Source organism: Pongo abelii, chromosome 22 (assembly GCF_028885655.2).
Source record: "Pongo abelii isolate AG06213 chromosome 22, NHGRI_mPonAbe1-v2.0_pri, whole genome shotgun sequence".
Classification (NCBI taxonomy): Eukaryota; Metazoa; Chordata; class Mammalia; order Primates; family Hominidae; genus Pongo; species Pongo abelii.
The window spans coordinates 51027551-51047953 of record NC_072007.2 but is presented as its reverse complement, the minus strand read 5'-3'; the positions used below and the strand labels follow the sequence as shown (position 1 = coordinate 51047953).

The window sequence follows — 20403 nt, the reverse complement described above, 5'->3', positions numbered from 1 at the left end:
CTTACATTGTTGGAACCAAACCTTGAAAGAAAGCAGTGATTAGCAAGTTGGCAAGTTCTAACATCCCAGCCTCCTTATATTTTGTCTAATTTGATACTCTAATTCAAATTTTCAGTGTCTCAAACCCAATGTGTTTGCCTCCACCCCTCCTTTTTCCCACTTGCTCTTCCCCTACCCCATCCTAGGGGAGGAGAAAGAGAGAAAAAAAAATGACAAATGGTTGAGCTGGAATAAAACCATAGCATCAAGATGTACTGTTATGGAAACAGAATCAATCTAATATCCTTGCTTTCCTTGCGAAATAGAAAGGCTATTTTAACATTTTTGACTGTATCACATGTTGCTGAAATGTTGTCAGTACATAAATCCTGAATGGGCTATGTTCCTTTTAACAACATATTGTGTCTTTTTTTAATCACCATTGCTACAAGTCAACCCAGGAAAGAATACTGCCTGAGATACACAGACATCAAGGGCTATATATACAGGACAGATTGTGTGGTTCTATAGATTTAACAAAGCCCTGCAAAACAAACTCACAGCTAGACTCCTGTTAGCAAACAGCATTTTAATTTTTTTAAGTCTAGCTCTGAAATACTTGTGTAGACTGACATAATATAATAGCAGGGCAAAGAGAATGTGACTTTGATTTTTTTCTTATACACCAGGTAGCTGGGGGGAGCTTTGCAATAATTTCTTCAGTAAGTGAGTAGGTGCTGGTAGAAGACATCACAACATGAGAAAAATATGAGGTGTTTCTGAATTCCTGCATATGATCTCTTTGATGTAAGCCATCAAACATTAGACTATGACTCATGCTGCTAGCTAGTCATTTTCCCAACTATATTTTGATCTTTGTGACATGCTCATGAATTCCAAGACCTGCATGAGAATTCACATAAGAAAGAAAAAAAGGATTGTCTTTAATCAAGATATATGAAAATTTGATGTGTCAAATAATTACAATGCAATTTGTATAGGGACCTCTAAACCTGACAAACAGGGAGATATAGTGAATGACTTTTACTGGGAAGACTGCACATTTTAATGATGTATTATAAAAGCGTATTTATAATCTACAAAACACCACTTATAGGGAAACCTAGAATTTCAAACAGCTCTATCTGTATGTATTAATCCATTATGTCTGCCTTGGATTTTCTGTCAGATAAAGGAATGAAATGTTTACTCCTGTTTTAACTATCATCTTCTAAATTAGTCATAGAATTCATTGTTTTTGCATGACACTGAAAGTTTTAGAGCATGGAAATTGCATCATCTTGTCTGGCATCTGTGCTACCTGCCTCTTCCTACCTAGTTGTGCTTTTACTCTTTATGTGCTGGCGTTCTTGACATCTGAAACCGTATGGACTATGAATCCAGCATATAGATGACTACTGTATCAGTTTGAACATATAAGATGGGCAGTCATATTACCCAAATCACATTTCTCTCCTGATTTCATTTTGCTTTTTATTATGAACACATAATGGTTATAATAATCTTTTAGGTTGTTCACTGGATACTTGAAAATCTTTTTTCATCCTGTTTATGTAAATGTGAGTACAGAACTGGAAGCTTGTTAAAAAGACAGATGAAGGGCATAAAAGCTACCCTTTGACAGCTGAAGGGTAGGTTTGAGGACAATGACTACTCACTCACAGGGTATCCTCTTCTGTATCAGGTCATCCTAAATGTCTAAATATCCCTGTAGATTGGTGTTTGGATTTTCCTGGAATAAGCTATTAGGTAGAATGACTTCATAATCTTTTCTTTGGCAGCACAAGGGATTCTCATTCTTAATTTTCAGAAATTTTGACCTAGGTCTGGGTGCTAGCAATTGAAGGAAGGTTTACTCATCATGTCTCATTAATCATCAATCCTAGTTCTAACATAAGAAATTTTCTTGCCTGTTCTAAGGGCTGGAATGCAGGTGGGCCACTTGAGACAGTATTGCTCCTTACCCAGGCTGCCTTTGCTACATAGCAAGTAGCAATCAGCCGCCTGATCCTGGGCAAGTCAGAAGATTTCTCATGATTGTTTTCTCCTTAGCAAACTGTGCTTTTTTTTTTTTTTTTTTTTTGGAGACAGAGTCTTGCTCAGTCGCCCAGGCTGGAGTGCAGTGGCGCGATCTCGGCTCACTGCGAGCTCTGCCTCCCGGGTTCACGCCATTCTCCTGCCTCAGCCTCCTGTGTAGCTGGGACTACAGGCGCCCGCCACCACACCTGGCTAATTTTTTTTGTATTTTTAGTAGAGACGGGGTTTCACCGTGTTAGCCAGGATGGTCTCCATCTCCTGACCTCGTGATCCGCCCGCCTCGGCCTCCGAAAGTGCTGGGATTACAGGCGTGAGCCACCGCGCCCGGCTGCAAACTGTGCTTTCTAACGTTTGACTAGGACTTTTGCTTGTGGCCGAGATGGAGGTGCGGGAGCCACATTTACCCTTTTATCTGAAACAACCAAAAACCAGTGTCCTGAGGCTGATACGGTTTAACTCTATGTCCGCATCCAAATCTCATCTTGAATGATAATCCCCATAATCCCCATGGGTCCTGGGAGGGACCCAGCGGAAGGTCACTGAATCATGGCGTAGGTTTCCCCCATTCTGTTCTCGTGAGAGTGAGTGAGTCTCACGAGATCTGATGGTTTTATAGGCATCTGGCACTTCCGTTGCTTGCATTCATTCTCTCTCTTGCCACCCTGTGAAGAGGTGCCTTATGCCGTAATTGTGTGTTTCCTGAAGCCTCCCCAGCCAGTCAGAACTGTGAGTTAATTAATCGTCTTTTCTTTATAAATTACCCAGTCTTGAGTATTTCTTCATAGCAGTGTGAGAACGGACTAATACAACCAACCAAAAAAACAAACAACAAAAAATGCAGACAAAATATCTGAAGCAACCATTTTCAAGACTGGACCTCAGGCAGAGGAAAGCAGTCCTTAAGGAGCTGGAAATAAGATGTGTCCTATGATTGCCTTATGCTTCGGGATAAAGAATATCAAAATCTGCACATAAATTTGTATAGCAACTTTATTCATAATTGCCAAAAAATGGAAGCAACAAAGATGTTCTTCAGTATGTGAGTGGATGGGGATAAAGAATCTCTCCTTGGTTAACTTTGGAAAGGCTCCTCTGAGCCCTCCTCTCAACTAGTTCTCAACCTTAGCTTTTCATGTCTGGTCTCTTGTCCCCAGCTTTAGCAAGAATCCTGCTAAATCATCCCCTTACTCTTGATACTTGATCACTCTTAATATCCGATCAAGTTCTTCCTGTCCCATCTTTGATGTATACATGTTTGGCCTGACATTAGCAAGAATCTTTTAGGCCAGTTTAGCAAGAATCCTCATCCCTTGATGTCTCCTCTTTCTAATTTTCCACCCACTGATCCCCTCACTGTGTTCATTGGCTATAAACCCTCACTTATCCTTGTTGAATATGAAGTTGAATTACCCTTCCCTATTACACTCATCATGGATGACTCCCACTGGAACAGACATGAATATAATCTTCCTTATCTTTTTAATAAGTGTTAGAACATTTTTTCTGTTTTTTAATTTTTTTGAGAGGATATCTCCCTCTGTTGTCCAGGTCGGAGTGCAGTGGTGGGATCATGGCTCACTGCAGCCTCAACTTCTGAGCTCAGGTGATTCACCTCAGCCGATTCACCTCAGCCTCCCAAGTAGCTGCGGCTACAGGCATAAGTCACCATACCTGGCTAATTTAAAAAAAAAAAAAAATTGTAAAGCATATTCTCACTGTGTTGCCCAGGCTGGTCTCAAATTTCTGGGCTCAAGCCATCTGCCTGCCTCGGCCTCCCAAAGTGTTGGGATTACAGGAATGAGCCACAGGGCCCAGCTCCAATTTTTCTTTAACATTAGACGAATTATAGTATAAAATGAAGTATTAGCCATAGAAAAAGTGTGCTATCAAGCTATGAAAAGATATGGGGGAAATTTAAATGCCTGTTACTAGGTGAAAGAAGCCAGTCTGGAAAAGCGACGTAGTATACCCTTCCACCTACTTGACATTCTGGAAGAGATAAACTAGAGAGGCAGTGGAAAGATCAGTAGTTTCCAGGGGATAGTCAGGAGGGAGGGAGGGTTGAACAGATGGAGCACAGGGGATTTTTAGAGCAGTGTATGATACTGTAATGGTGATACCTGCCATTATGCATAGAACTTACAACATAGAGTGAAACTTAATGTGAACTATGGACTTTAGTTAATAATAATGATGTATAAATGAGTTTATTGTCACAAATGTATCACACTAATGCAAGATGCTGATAATGAAAGAAATTAAAGGAGGTGGCAAGAAGGAGAATATGGGAACCTGCTTTGAACTTTTCTCTAAACCTACAACTGCTCTAAAAAAAAATCAAGTTTATTCAAAAAAATTAAAACATACTTCAAGAAGCTTAATGACAAATTAAGCCCCAAGGGAAGGGATGGTGAGATTTAAAAAGAAGTGGAAAAATGCAGGCCAAAATTTTCCAAATTTGTTGAAAACTATAAACCCACAGATCCAAGGAGCTCAACAAACCCCAAGCTCAAGACATGTGAAGAAAAAATGCACAAAGGCACATCATAATATAATAAAATTGCTCAGAGCAATAATAAAATATCAAAAGCAGCTACAGAAGAAAGGCATATTACACACAAAGGAACAAAGATAAGAATGACAGCAGACAGGATTTTTGTTGTTGCTGTTGGGTGTGTGTTTGTGTGTGGATGTGTGTATATGTGTGTTTTATGAGACAGGGTCTTGCTCTGTCAACCAGGCTGGGGTGCAGTGAGGTGATCATCGCTCACTGCAGCTTCAACTTCCCTGGCTCAAGTGATCCTCGCACCTCAGCCTCCCAAGTAGTTGGGACCAGAGGTGCGTGCCGCCACATCAGGCTGATTTTTATTTTTATTTTTGTAGAGATGGAATCTTGCTATGTTGCCCAGGCTGGTCTCTAACTCCTGGGCTCAAGAAGTTGCCCCGTCTTGGCCTCCCAAAGTGCTGGGATTATAGGCAAGAGTGGAAGTAAATTTACAAAATAATGGTGAAATGAAGGCTTTCTCAGGCACAAAATAACAGAAAATTTATTATCAGCTAAATCCCACTACAAGAAATCTTAAAGGAAGTTCTAGAATCAGAAGAAAAAAATGACACCTGATCAAATCTTAGATCTACTCAAAGGAAAGAACTGCAATGAAAATGGTAACTACATGAGTATCTAAATCAGATTTTTTTTTAAATTGCAATATTTTAAAAAATAATTGGCTATTTAGACAAAAATAATAACAGTGTCTTAGGTACTTTGTAACATAGGTAGAAGTAAAACTTATGGCAACAATAGCATTAAGGCCTACAGTGAAGACATGGGAGTGTAATATTGGAGGTTATTTTGCTATATGTGAAGTTGTGTAATGTCACCTGAATATAGATGGTGATAAGTTACAAATGTATACTACAAAACCTAAAGCAACCTCTAAAATAACAAAACAGAGTTATAGCTAATAAGCCCACAAAGGAGAAAAAAATAGAATCACTAAAAAATCCTCAATCCAAAACAAAGAAGAAAATGATAAGAAAAAGGAAACATGGTAAAAAAAAATGTATATATCAAATAGCAAAATGATAAACTTAACCACATCAATATCCACATTAAATTTAAATGTTCCAGTAATCTGAATTATAAGGCAGAAATTGCCAGATTGGATTTAACACTGCTTAAAAGAAACATTCTTTAAATACAAAGGCACAAATAGCTTAAAAGTAAAAGGATAAAAATATGATATACCATCCTCATCAAATCAAATCAACCTAATTAAAATAAAACATTGAAAGAAAGCTAGAATAGCCACATTAATATTAAGCAAAGTGTATTTCCAAAGACACTTTGTTTGCTCAAAGCATCTTGCATTAGTGTGATACATTTGTGACAATAAACTCATATGTATACATTATTATTAACTAAAATCCATAGTTCACATTAAGTTTCACTCTATGTTGTAAGTTCTATGCATAAAGGCAGGTATCACCATTACAGTATCATACAGGACAGTTTCACTGCCCTAAAAATCCCCTGTGCTCAGAGCTAAAGCAGTTCATTTCATAATGTAAAGGGGGTGGTTAAGCAGATATGACTATTGTAAATGTTTATGTACCCAACAACAAAACTTCAAAATACATAAAGTAAAAACGGATAGAACTGCAATGAGAATCAGACATATCAAAAATTATAGCCAGAGATTTCAATACTCCTAGTTCAATAATTGGTAGAAGTAGACAGAAAATCAGTAAGAATAAAAAAACCCATGAATGACACTATCAATCTATTTGATGTAATTGACCTTTAAATAAAGAACATTCTATCCAACAACAGCACAATATAAATTCTCTTCTGAGACACACAGACATTTACTGATATATAGACCATACTCAGAGCAATAAAATAAATCTCAGATAAATTTGTTTTAAATTCAAGCTGTATAAAATATGTTGTTTGATCATAATGAAATTAAATCACTAACAAGAACATCTCTGAGAAATAACCAAGTATTTGAATACTAAATAACACACTTTTAAATGATCTATGTCAAAAAAAATTCAGAAGAAAATTTGAAGAAGGAAATTAGAAAGTTTTTTCAGCTGAATAAAAAATGAACACACAATATATATGAATTTGGGGAGTGCCACTAAAAAAATAGGGAGATTTTATTGCTCTAAAAAACTTATATTAGAAATTTTAAAAAATGTCTTAAATAGTGGTCTCAGCATCCATTTTAAACTGAAAAAGAGGATAAAACTAAAAACATAAGCAGAAAGCAAACAAGATCAGAATGGAGATCAATAAATTATAAAACAGAAACAATAGAGGAAATCTATGAAACTAAAAGTTAGTTCTTTAAAAAAAATTGTTAAAATTGGTGTGTTTTTGGCCAGAAAAGTGAGAGTGTTGGTAAATGACTAATACCAAGAATGAGGGAGATAATGTCACTTTATCTTCTATAGGTATTAAAATGGTACTAAGAGAACATTAAGAAAAGTAGATGAAATAAAATATTTTTTGAGGAACATAAACTAGCAAGACTCACTCAAGGAAAAACACATAAACTGAATAGCCCTATATCTATTAAATAATTTAAATTTATTGGTAAAAATTTTCTACAGTAAAATTCCTGGCTCAAATGGCTTCACTATTGAGTTCTACTAATCCTTTAAGAAAGAAATAATAATTTTGGCCAGGCACAGTGGCTCATGCCTGTAATCCCAGCACTTTTGGGAGACCAAGGCAGGAGAATCACTTGAAGTCAGGAGTTCAAGACCAGCCTGGCCAACATGGTGAAAATCCATCTCTACTACAAACACAAAAATCAGTCAAGTGTGGTGACACATGCCTCTAGTCCCAGCTACTTGGGAGACTGAGACAGGAGAATTGCTTGAACCCAGGAGGTGAAGGTTACAGTAAGCCAAGATTGTGCCACTGCATTCCAGCCTGTGTGACAAAATGAGGGAGACTCCATCTCAAAAAAAAAAAAAAAAAAAGAAAGAAATAATAAAAATTATAAACAAATTCTTCCAGAAAATTGAGAGTATTTCCCAAATCATTTTATGAGGTTAGCATTACCCTAATACATAAACAAGACAATAAGGAAACTAAAGACAAGTATCTCTTCTGACTATGCATGTAAAAATTCTAAAAATTTAACAAATTGAATCCAACAACATATAAAAGGAATAATACATTATGACCACAAAGGCTTATATTCATAATGCAAGGTGAGTTTCACATTTGAAAATTAATCAGTGTAAACCATGTGATCATTTCAACAGACACAGAAAAGCATTGATGAAACCCAACATCCACTAATGATTAAAAGAACTCTCAGAAAACCATCAATAGAAAGGAACTTCCTCAATCTGATAAAAAGCAACTACGAAAATCCTGCTATAGCGAACCTCATACTTGTCAAAGATTAAATGTTTTCACCCCCAAATGAAGAACAATATCAAAGTGTATGCTCTCACCACTTCTATTCTACATTGTACTGGAGGTTCTATCCTGTGCAATATGACATGTTATAAGCAGATGTGCTGTGACCCAGACCTTCTTGTTTTATTTCTAGAGCATAGGCAAAGTAGATTTGTCATAATTTTTAAGTAGATTTGTCATAATTCTAAGAAATAATTTTAGAATTATTGACATGGTAAATGAGCATTGACTTCATCTTAGTCATCAGCTGCATTAGCCCTTAACAAGAATCAGCTTGCTTTTTGAAGCATTGAGGCTAGGCATTGACTTCCCCTCTCTAGCTATGAAAATCCTGGATGGCATTTTCTTTTAATAGAAGGATATCTTCTGTACATTGAAAATATATTGTTTAGGGCAGCCACCTTCATCAATGACATTAGCTGGAGCTTCTAGATAACCTGCTGCAGTTTCTCCATCAGCACTTGCTGCTTTACCATGCGTTTGTATGTTATAAAGATTGCTTCTTTCTTCAAATCTCAGTAGCCAACCTCTGCTAGCTTCCAGTGTTTCTTCTGCAGCTTTCTCACCCCTCTAAGCCTCCCTGGAATTGAAGAGAGCTAAGCACTTAGTTTGATTTAGGCTTTTGCTTAAGGCAGTGTTGTGGCTAGTTTAATCATCTCTCCAGATCTTCTATCTACTCAAATTTTCTCCACCACCAATAAGGTAGTTTCGCTTTCTTATCATTTGTTCGCTGAAGTAGCACTTTTCATTTCCTTCAAGAACTTTTCCTGTGTATTTACAACTTGGCTAAATGCACAAAAGGCCTAGCTTTCAGCCTGTCTTAGCTTTTGATATGCCTTCATCACTAAGTTTAATCATTTCTATATTTTGATTTAAAGTAAGAGACATGAGACCATTTCTTTCACATGAATATTTAAAGGCCATTGTAGGGTCATTTATTGATTTAATTTCAGTATTGTTGTGTCTCAAAAAAAGGGATGCTTGAGGAGAGGGAGAAAGATGGAAAATGGCATGTCAGTGAGGTGGGCAGAGCACATATGACCTGTATTGATTAAGTTTGCTATCTTCTGTAAATGTGGTTTGTGGCTCCGCAAAACAATTACAGTAGTAATATCAAAGATCACTGATCAATGATCACCGTAACAGATATGGATGAAATTGGAAATCATCATTCTCAGTAAACTATCGCAAGAACAAAAAACCAAACACCACATATTCTCACTCATAGGTGGGAATTGAACAATGAGAACACATGGTCACAGGAAGGGGAACATCACACTTCGGGGACTGTTGTGGGGTGGGGGGAGGGGGGAGGGATAGCATTGGGAGATATACCTAATGCTAGATGACGAGTTGGTGGGTGCAGCGCACCAGCATGGCACATGTATACATATGTAACTTACCTGCACGTTGCGCACATGTACCATAGAGCCTAAAGTATAATAATAATAATAAAAAGGAAAAAAAAGACAAAAATAATAATAATAATAATAATAATTTTAAAAGTTTGAAATATTGTAAGCATTACCAAAATGTGACACAGAGACACAAAGTGAGTTCATGCTGCTGGAAAAATGGTGCTGATAGAGTTGCATGATGCAGGGTTTCCACAAATCTTCAACTTGTAAAAAACGTAATCTCTCTGAAGTACAATAAAATGAGTATTTCATGTAAGAAATGCACATACAGCCATCCAGATGCAAAGAATGGACTCAGAGACACGAAGAACAGCAGAAGCGACTCTTTTTTTTTTTTTTTTTTTTTTAAGACGGAGTCTCGCTCTGTCGCCCAGGCTGGAGTGCAATGGCACGATCTCAGCTCACTGCAACCTCTGCCTCCCGGATGCAAGTGATTCTCCTGCCTTAGCTGGGATTACAAGCATGCGCCACCACGCCTGGCTAATTTTTGTATTTTTAGTAGAGATGGGGTTTCGCCATGTTGGCCAGGCTGGTCTTGAACTCCTGACCTCAGGTGATCTGCCCCCCTCAGCTTCCCAAAGTGCTAGGATTACGGATGTGAGCCACTGCACCCAGCCTAAGCAAGACTTTTGATGGCGGACTTTTAATGCAAGCTCAGGCGCCTGGTAGGCAGGCACACCCAGGGCAGGTAGAGCAGGTAATTTATCGCCTAGCAAGCAAGTCCCTCCCCCAGTTCCTCATTGGTTGAGTACTATGGAGTTACAATCTTCCTGGACATCGCCTAAGTTTCATTATCCCCCTTTTAAAGTTATAACCCAATCCCCTTCCCTGCTTAAGTTTTGATTTCCCAATAACAAAACTTTCTTTCCTTTTATGGGCTGACCCCTCCTCTACATTCTGTTTGCTTATCATGACCTTCTAGGTGCATGAGCCATGCAATCTGTTACATCTGCAGACTGGCTGCCAGTGCTTAGATTTACTATGCCTTGAAAATGGACCATTTAAAATGTTTTCTCACATTCGGTGCTCTCAGTGTAGACCAACTGTGTGATCTCTTGGTCAATAAATAAGCCGTGTGTGTGTAATCAAAGTAAAGTTGATTTCAGTTTTAAATAACTTCTTATAACTATAAGATGCTTTTTGTAAGCTTCATGGTAACCGCAAAGTAAAAACCTATAGTAGATATGCTAAAAATGTAAAGAAGTATGAAAGAAATTGAAGAGGACACGCACACACACACAATGGAAAGATATTTCATGCTCATTGATTGGAAGAATTAATATTGTTAAAATATCTGTACTACTCAAAGTGATCTGCAGATTCAAGGCCATCCCTACCAATGACATTCTTCACAGAAATAGTAAAAAAAAAAAAAAAAAAAAAAAAATCCTTAACTTTGTATGAAGCCACAAAAGACTCCAAAATGCTAAAGCAATCCTGAGCAAAAAGAACAAAGCTGTAGGTATCACACAATCTAATTTCAAAGAATACTACACAGGTATAGTACTGGCATACTATAGCATAGTACTGACGTAAAACAGACACATAGACCAATGGGATAGAATAGAGAATCCAAATATAAGTCCATGCGCTTATACCCAAATCATTTTTGACAAAGGTACCATGAACACACATTCAGGAAAGGACAAGCTCTTTAAAAATTAATGCTGGGAAAACTGGGTATCTATATGCAAAAGAATGAGACTAGATCCCTATCTTTAACCGTGTACGAAAATCAACTCAAAATGGGTTAAATACTTAAATGAGGTCTTGAAACTATGAAACTACTGAAAGAAAACACTAGGGAAACACTATAGGAAATTAGTCTGGGCAAAGATTTTTGGGGTAAGGCCTCAAAAGCACAGGCAACAAAAGCAAAAATAGACAAATAGGATTACATCAAGCAGAAAAACTCTGCACAGCAAAGAAAATAATCAGCAAAGTTAAAGAGACAACATGCAGAATAGGGAGACTATTAATATTTGCAAACTATCCATCCAACAAGAATATAATGATGGATGAAACTGGAGGTTACTATGCTAAGTGAATTAAGCCAGGCTCAGACAGACACACATTACATGTTTTCACTCATATATGGGATCTGGAAAAGTGAATCTTATGGAGGTAGAGAGTGGGATGGTGGATAACAGAGGCTGGGAAGCAAGGGGATGAGGAGAGGGGATAGAGAGTAGTTGGCTGAGGGGTATAAAAATACAGTTAAATAGAAGGAATATGTTCTGACATTTGCTGGCACAGTATGGAAATTATAGTTAATAATTTATTGTACATTTTTAAATTGCTAGAAGAAAAAAGATTTACAGTGCTCCCAACACAGGGAAAAGATTGAAGTGATTGATATTCCAATTGCCCTGATTTTATGATTATACATTTTATATGGGTATGAAAACATCACATGTACCCCCAAAACATGTACAACTCTTATATCACAATGAAAATATTTGATTAAATAAATAGACCTGATTTTGTTTCAAAGTCATATTACCAGAGATTTTTTTTTCTTCTGATCTAAAAAGATGACAAATTTTACTGAATGAAGGCTAAAATGATTGCAGTGGACCCTACTGGCATCCCTGAATCAGATCCCCCAAGGTCTGTGTGCTGGTTGCTAAGAATATGAACCTGCAGCCTTCAGAGGATTGCTTGGGCACTGGAACCATTCACAGAAACAAGAGTGGGAGATGCCTGGGAGTTCCATCCTCCTGAGGCCAACCCTAAGCCAATGACAGACAGCTACAACAGGGAATCCCAGCTCCTCTGCATGACCGAGCATGTCAGGCGTGGCTGGGACTTCACCTGAAACCACACGCCTGCTTTGCTGCTTCCCTCCCTGCCCTACTCACACTTTCCCTGCCTCTCAGGGGATTGTGTCCTTGCTCAGTCTCTTGAACCCAGCTCCTCCTTTTGGGGTCGAATAAGAAGAAGGGACGGGGAGTGTGCAGTTTTCTTCTGATCCCCATTCTCTCTGAGCGAGCTGGGGTTCAGAGCACCACAGTGCTGTCCCTGCTTTGAGAAGATCTGGGCTCTCTGGGGAGAGCCTAACTTACGACACCAAGCACAGTACTTAGATAATACTCTGTCTTATAATGCAAATGTCTATCAAATTTAAAACAAAGTGTATTTTTTTTTTTTTTTGCCTGCATCTCAGGTTTCTAACCCAGTCTCTGTTACTGCAACAAAGTTAGCAGTAGTTGGATGTAGAATGAAGATCAAGGCTGCACCCATGTCTTCGGGGCTGACTATGGGCTCAGGAAACTCACATGGCCCTCTGAGACGTATATTGCCATAGACAGCAATGTTGGTGTCTTAAGTTTTGGAGGCCTCAGGAACAAGCAATGCTCTATTACAAAGTTTAGGAGCTTTAATAAAACCCTGATTTGCATTTTTTTAAAAAAACTATAGATAGTGGCTATAAATTCAAATGTGCATACATGTATATTCTATAAAAGGATTAGAAGTTCTCCCAGAATGGAAGCTCTGTCTTTCTATATATTCAGTCTCAAAATATGTATTGAACGCCTCTTGTGTGCCAAGTATTTTCTAAGATAATTTTTTAAAGGCTCGCTGCACGGGCTGTCTTTGTGGAATGAGTAATTGAATAAGGAGAAGGGATGGGGAGTGTGCAGTTTTCTTCTGATCCCCATTCCCTCTGAGCGAGCTGGGGTTCGGAGCACCACAGTGCTGTCCCTGCTTTGAGAAGATCTGGGCTTCTTGGGACTGACCTGGAGGTTGGAGAAGCAAAAGTCACACAGGTTTAAAATTGTGACTACTAAGGTGTCCTGGTACTGGTGAGGGCAGTGGGTAGCTAGAGAGGAGAAAACTCCATGATATGTGGGTAAGTGCTGGGACTGAGGCGTTTCCTAGGACACTGGACATTGGGTGGTAACACTGGGAATGTCCCCGGTCAGTCACCTCATATTTTTATGGCTCCTGTGATCCCATCTAGTGTGGGACTGTACACCTGGTGGGAAGGCATTTCCCGTGTCTCCCGGTAAACAGGTGAACATCTTATCTTCTCACTTTCCTGTCTGATACATGGAACTTGACCCCTTTCCTTGATTTCTATTAAAAATTATCCTACTTGAGTCATTAATGTTTGAAGCAGAGTCTGCGGAAGGTTTGGGGAGACAGAGTGATTTTATTGCAAAGAAACAAGCATCACACAGACAAAGGAGCTTAAATTGAAATCATTCCCCTGCTTAGGGGCACTATTCCTGTGACAGTAGACTCTCTCTGTTGGCCAGTCCCTCTTTCTCCTCTGTCCTCCATCCTCCTCTTCTCCTTTCTGTCTTCTGCTTCTCACCATGCCTGGATTCTCACTTACCGATGAGTTTGATTAGTTTGTCTATATCTTTGTAGTCTCTTTCTAATCTATTACTGTGGACCTCAGCTCCCAGCAAAGGTTTACTTATGCAGGAGCCTTCCCGTACAAAGTCAGTTTCCTCCTCTCGGTGTAAGGATGTTGTGGCTGAGCCCTGAATTTTTGCCTAGTGGACCTCCTGCAGGAGGTGTGGAGTTGCTGCCTGGAACTTCACCTCATGCTGCTTGGGGATTACAGTGATGGGGGTCGCAGAAGATTTCAATACTTGGAAAAATCTCTCTGATTAGAGGCAAGAATGAAGAAATTCTCCAAGTTGGGGAAAAATGGCTAATGTTAAAAATGGAAACTGGAGAGGAAGGCTTTCATGAAAGACATGCTTTACTACGAAAATGCTCAGCGTATCACAAGGTTAGCCCAACCTCAACAATCCTCTTCTAAAGAGCTCACCTCTGCCTACTGGGAGATTTCCCTTGAGAAATTCACCTTTAGCTTTGTTGATGTGTTAGCACCTTTTGAAACCATTTTCATGGCACATATTTGTCCAGTAAGTGATTAATTCTTTAAGTGAGCTGGTTAGATGATTAGACAATAAGTTATCTCTGTGGATATCTTAGAAAATCATAGACTTATAGGATTTAGACCTTGAAGAGGTTCCCACCACAATGCCCTCATTTTAAATTTGAGGAAAACAAAGCTCTAAAGAAGTAAGGCTGGCACATCAAATTAGGACTAGATTCATCAATGTCTTATTTCCCTTGAGACAGATCTTCCCCAACCCTGGGGATCCATCTCTGGCTATTGGTAAGTGTGGCCTTACCCAACCTGCTTCTAGCAGACACTGTTGAATTTTCACCTACACTAACTGATTCACCGCAGCCACCCTAGGGGGCAGATGCTACCAACATCATCCCCATGGCATAGATGGTGAGAGGATTTGCTCACTGCCCCACAATCAGGGAGCGGCTGAGCTTGGATTCGAACCCAGGCAGTTGGGCCTGCTAGGAAGGCTGTGAACACCAGTACCACCCTGCCTCTGAGCCCAGACATCAAGGATGTGGACGTGCACTCTGCAGTCTTTCTGGGGTGCTCCTATCATCCGAAGTGTTTGGGCAGGCTGTCTAATCAACATCCTTCCCTAAACAACGGGAAGCAGGATCAATGTTTCCCAAACTGCTTTGCAACTGTCATTTAAAAATTTACTGATGAAAAATTATTTTAATTGTCTCAGAGTTCTCAAGGCTTCCCAGAAAAATTGCCTTGCTCGAATTTTTTATTCATTTTTTGCAGTCAGAAAAAAAATCTTCCTCGGCCCTTAGAGGACTAATAGCAGTTTGCCATCGTCATAACTTTGCAGAGCCAGCAACTTTTCTTTCATGAAGCTATTTCCTATATCCTGATACCTTCAGGGGGTCTATTAACTGTTTTAGATTATACTCTGGCCCCTTGGTATAGAGTGTAGTGGTTTTTTTTTTTTCTTCACCCAGGCTGGAGTGCAGTGGTATGATTATAGCTCACTGCAGCCTCAACCTCCCAGGCTCAGGTAATCTCATCTCAGCCTCCCAAGTAGCTGGGACTACAATCACATGCTACCACGCCCAGCTAATTTTTTGTATTTTTAGTAGAGACGGGGTTTTGCCATGTTGCCCAGGCTGGTCTTGAACTCCTGGGCACAAGGGATCCACCCATCTTGGCCTCCCAAAGTGGTGGGATTACAGGCATGAGCCACTTTACCCAGCCGTGTATTGTTAAGGGAATGAATGTTTTCTTAAGCCAGGCGATGAAAGACATGAAATGTAGGCATCTTATTTGTTTTCCAGAAAGATATGTTATGCAATTGATGTGTGTGTGCTGCAATGTATATATTACAATGAGATACTCTCAGAATGAGCCTGTTGACTGTGTGCCTTACTGAGGTCCTCTTTCTGCTTTCCAGTTTTACGGGAGCCCTATACAGTCCGTGTGGAGGACCAGAAAACCATGAGAGGCAATGTTGCGGTCTTCAAGTGCATTATCCCCTCCTCAGTGGAGGCGTACATCACTGTCGTCTCATGGGAGAAAGACACTGTTTCACTTGTCTCAGGTAGGCTTTGCATCTCCAGGGTGCAGGATGCCGTGCTCACCTTCTGAAAAGGTTATTTCAGAGATGGAATCGGGTCTCCGTTTATGTGTTCATCATAATTCAGAATTAGTATTCTTAAGGTTGATGCTATTTTGTAAGTAAACCTGAAATAAGTGTTTTGTATTGGCTTATAATGGCTTGATTCAGACATCCTTTGGTGAGCTGACTGATGAAGAGAAATTAGTTACTGGCTCTGTAACTGTAGCCATTGTGTTAACATTTTGAGAAAATTGTGGTTTTATGTCTGCTTCTAAAAACAAGGTAGTAGTATTTTGCATCTGTGAGAGACCTCAGCATTGCATATATAGCTGACATTCTGAAACTAAAATCTGGAAAATGGAAGCCCTGTTTTCATGCCCTTTTGGTGCTTTCCAATGTCTTGAGAGTTATGTTGTATCTCTGACCTATTTCTTGAAGATTCTACTAAGAATATATATGTAGCAATGAAATGTATATTTGCATATGAATAATTTCTTGGCTTATATTTGGTGTGTAGAAAAGACAAAATTTAAATTTAGCCTCCAAGAAACTGCAGTTCTTCATTTCTAATGGTGTTGATTTCTTGCTCTGTGCTATTTACCTGGAAAGGCTACTGTCCGCGTGATGTGTGGTGCTCCTGTTCTTACATCATTGGATAATGACTGTTGGCATATCTCAAAATGTGTTGGCTGCTTTCGGAAAAGAATTGTGAGAAGCATAGTCTGTGTTCCGATGTGGATTATAAATAGTTGCCTTTTTTAGACATGTCTGTATGCCCTCACATGCAGATGCACACACACACAACACACATGTTAACAGACTTCTTGACTAAGCAACATTTTATCAATTTATAGAGAGCAGAATTTGGAACTAAACCCTCACGGTGACACACCATTTTTGTTTTTCAGCTTATTGATTAGCTAAAGAGGTTGGTTGCTGTACACCACAACCAGAAGGCACTTAAAAGATCCAAATCAAAATTGAAATACATTGCCATCATAGCACATTACAGGAATCTAAGATATAATGGAATTCTTAGTTTTTATAAAAACATTGTCTTTACAGTGAATTCAAAACCCCTCACACTTCAATGAACAATACATTCCTTGCTGTTATGTTGATTAATCATCATAATTTAACTTAGGGTGTTGAAAAATACTAAGCTTGACAACTCAAATGTGATTGTAATAATCAGAATAGAGACTCACTTATACATTTTTATTTGCTAATTTTCAGTGTTGAAACATCTTCATCTTCTGTCCTTAGGGGTCATGTTAGTTTTCTTAATGGCAAATGGAAGGATTTGATGACAGTCATCTGGCTAAGCTTGGAGTCAAAGGGGAGAGGCCCTCAAATGTATATGGCAAGGGAGTATAGGTTCAGGGAGCGGAAGAGTTGGGGGCTACCTTTTCAGTCTTCCAGCCTCGGTGGCCTAGGATAGAGACTTCACCATCTTTTAACCCTGTCATCCAAATTTTCAGCCTCAGGTTCTGCTCTGGCAGAGGAAGACAGCATGGGAGAATTACAAACGCCTTCTTAGTGCTTCCACTTGGAGGTGACACATGTTATCTCTGTTCAGATTTAATTGGCCAAAGCAAGTCTCATGGCCATGCCTGACCTCAGTGGGGCATGTGCCTGAAGGAAGAGGAGAACTGGAAATCTGGGTGAGAAATTGAAATATCTACCAGGAGGATTTTTTAACTTTTATTTTAAGTTCAGGGGTACATGTGCAGGTTTTTTACACAGGTAAACTTGTGTCATGGGGGTTTGTTGTACAGATTATTTCGTCACCCAGGTATTAAGCCTAGTGCCCATTAATTGTTTTTCTTGATCCTCTCCCTCCTCCCAGCCTCCACCCTGAAGTAGTCCCCAATGTGTGTTGTTCTTCTCTATGTGTCCTGTGTTCTCATCATTCACCTCCCACTTACAAGTGAGAACATGTTCTACCAGGAGGATTTTTGAATCTCTTTCGTTATGCATAATATGTTTGTTCTTTTGTTTCCTAGACATCTTTAATTAGCAGCATGCTCATGTTCATGTGTCACCTTTTTGCAATCTCTGTGAACAGACTTTATTTTCCTTCAAATGTGAACCTAACTAAATAAAAAAAAAGGAAATGTATATCTAGTGAGGGGATGATGCTGGCATGCAGAATATAGAATTTATGCCCCTCTGATAGGAACTGTTAAAGCCCATGTCCTCTCCTCAGCCAGATACTGGAGCTTCATCCTTTCATACAATTTTAAATGCAAAAGTTTTGGAGAAGCGCTTGGTTTTTACTTCACAACAGCATCTAGAAAATAAATACAACACAGGTGTTTATCTTATTGAGGAATACATCAGTAAGAAGCTTTGGTTTGTTTGTAAGTAAGTCATTGAAAGAAAGGGAGAGAGAGACTTCACATCAGGTCGTTCAACCTGAGTCGAATAGACTTGTCACTAAAAATGACCTTGTAAATGACAAGGCCCCAAAGCAGTGGCATGAGCTGCTAATAGAAAGTCTGGAAATTGAGCATTTTACCTGACTTCTATTGCTCACTGCTACAGTCAGACCCTGTTCCCAGTGTCTGAGCTCCACCCATCAACAATGCCCAGAAAAGAAGGTCATGAAGTCACTGGAGGTGATGCATGGTTTAAAACACTGGAGATCTTAATAAATAAACCATGCTCAGGAGGTTTAGGTGGAGAAGGGTTATATTTCTCTCTGGTTACCAGGACAAGGCACAGATAAGGGCAGAGGACAGCCTCCTCCCCCATCACCCAGGCTGTGCCAGGGGTGGAGGGCGCTAAAAGGAGGACCCTCCCTCCCTCCATGCTGGCTGGGGCTGAGCCACTCTGGGGAAGCACTGGGATTCTTGGCTTCAGGGAATGACCTTGCACAGCACAGAAGTCTCAGGAACAGAGGGACTTTTTCTAAATTAGCCCTGACCTTCAGGGAAGCTGTCCTGAATGTCATATGCACAGCAGATGATCTGTAAAAGGTTAATTTGTCTCTGCTTTGTATATAAACTGTAACTCCTGCGAGCTAGTTTGGATTTATTCCTTGGCATGGCCATCTCCCAGGTCCCTCTTCCCGGATCATCAAGTCATCCCAGCCTGCTGGGATCTGGCTGGGAAGTTTGTCCCAGGAAGCATTCGTACTCTGCACAGATCACTTCCTTTAGTGGTTGATTCTTTCCATGGAGAAAAGCGATTAACTAAATCAGCCATGGAAATAAGCCTGTGTAAGTATCTTACTGAGTGAGTGAGTTAGGAGCAGGTATGAGAGTGCCAGAGAGTTAACCTAGGACAGCTGAGAGCTGATGGCAGTCAAGAGAGGGCCCAAAAGCATGATTCACAGGCCATAGCCCAACGTGCCCCATTGGGCTCAGGGCGGAGTGTGACCTGTCAGCCTGGGGGATGCTTAGCTGCTCAGCCTTGACTGTTGGGAGATCCCCTGGGAAGGTCAGAGCAGCAAAGGCCCGCTTCTAACAGAGGAGCTTTGGGTTTCTGTGAATCTCTAGGCCAGGGGACCTTTGGAAATCCTGGTGAAGGTAAATGGGTATTTGTCTTCTACAAATTCTTTTTTAATGAAAAGCAAAAATAAAGATGTTGGTGTATTTCCCTAAAAAGAAGCAAAATGGTTTCTATTAGTATGTCTCACTAGGTTTTGCCCTTTATTTTGGTTAAGAAAACAAATGAGTAGGTTATTTTCTTGAGAAACACAAACGCAGTGTTTGTCAGGGTTTAATGAGTGTTGTGCATTGTCATGGTTCCTTTTGGGAGCTTACTGCACATTAGGGCCTGCATTGATTTCTTTCCAGGACAGGCTTCAGTTGGCCTGAAGGTAGATGCAGGAATGAAGTTATGCCTCTTCATCATATGAGGCCATGAGGCTACCATTATCAAGGACATTAATGAGTTCATTGATTTTGAGTGACCTTTGGAAAGAATACCCCAACAGCTGAAAAGTAGAAATCCCGTAGTTCCACCAAATGGAGGAAAGATTCATAATGTCTGATGTTGCTTTTCTGCCTGCCTGAGCTCTTCCCTGGGCCCTGGGGCCTCACCGGGTGACCCTTCCCTCTGGTATAATGGATGTGGGTGGGGTCGTAAATGTGCAGAGGAAAAACATTTCAGAGACAGGCACACAAGGTGCCATCGGATGACCTCAGTTAATATGACAGATCCTGACCTATTGTGTTCTTACCTCCCTAAAATGAGCCAGGAAAAACAAGAGTCATGATGTCTATGTGGGTTTTCTTAGACATCCTCATCACTTATCCTAAGCTGCAATGAAATCCTTTTAAATGCCATAATATTAATGTAGCCCAGTAAAAATATAGTAGCTTGAATAATTATGTGCTTTTGGAGGTACTGCTGATGTGGAGATACATAAGACACCATCCTGGAAAAAAAACAATAACACCAGCTTTATATTTGGGTTTCCCTTGACAAGCCTGTTGTGAATTTCCTCCCGATTAGGGAGGCCAGCAATAAGAGAGCCCAGCCTTCCGTTTCTGTTTCTTCTGATAAAATTGTGAGAATCTCACCAGGGGTTTAGCTACATTAACATCAAAGACACAGC

The 20403-nt window shown here is 39.7% G+C and overlaps 1 protein-coding gene across 2 annotated transcripts in view; it reads left to right on the top strand.

Annotated features, from left to right (window-relative positions):
* DSCAM (DS cell adhesion molecule) overlaps positions 1-20403 on the top strand; it is an 826557-nt gene that overhangs the window by 141679 nt on the left and 664475 nt on the right. For both annotated transcript variants that reach the window (XM_024239402.3, XM_054542559.2), the window contains exon 3: positions 15672-15818. In XM_024239402.3, the coding sequence (XP_024095170.1) occupies positions 15672-15818 (147 nt within the window). The remainder of the gene's footprint in view (positions 1-15671; positions 15819-20403) is intronic.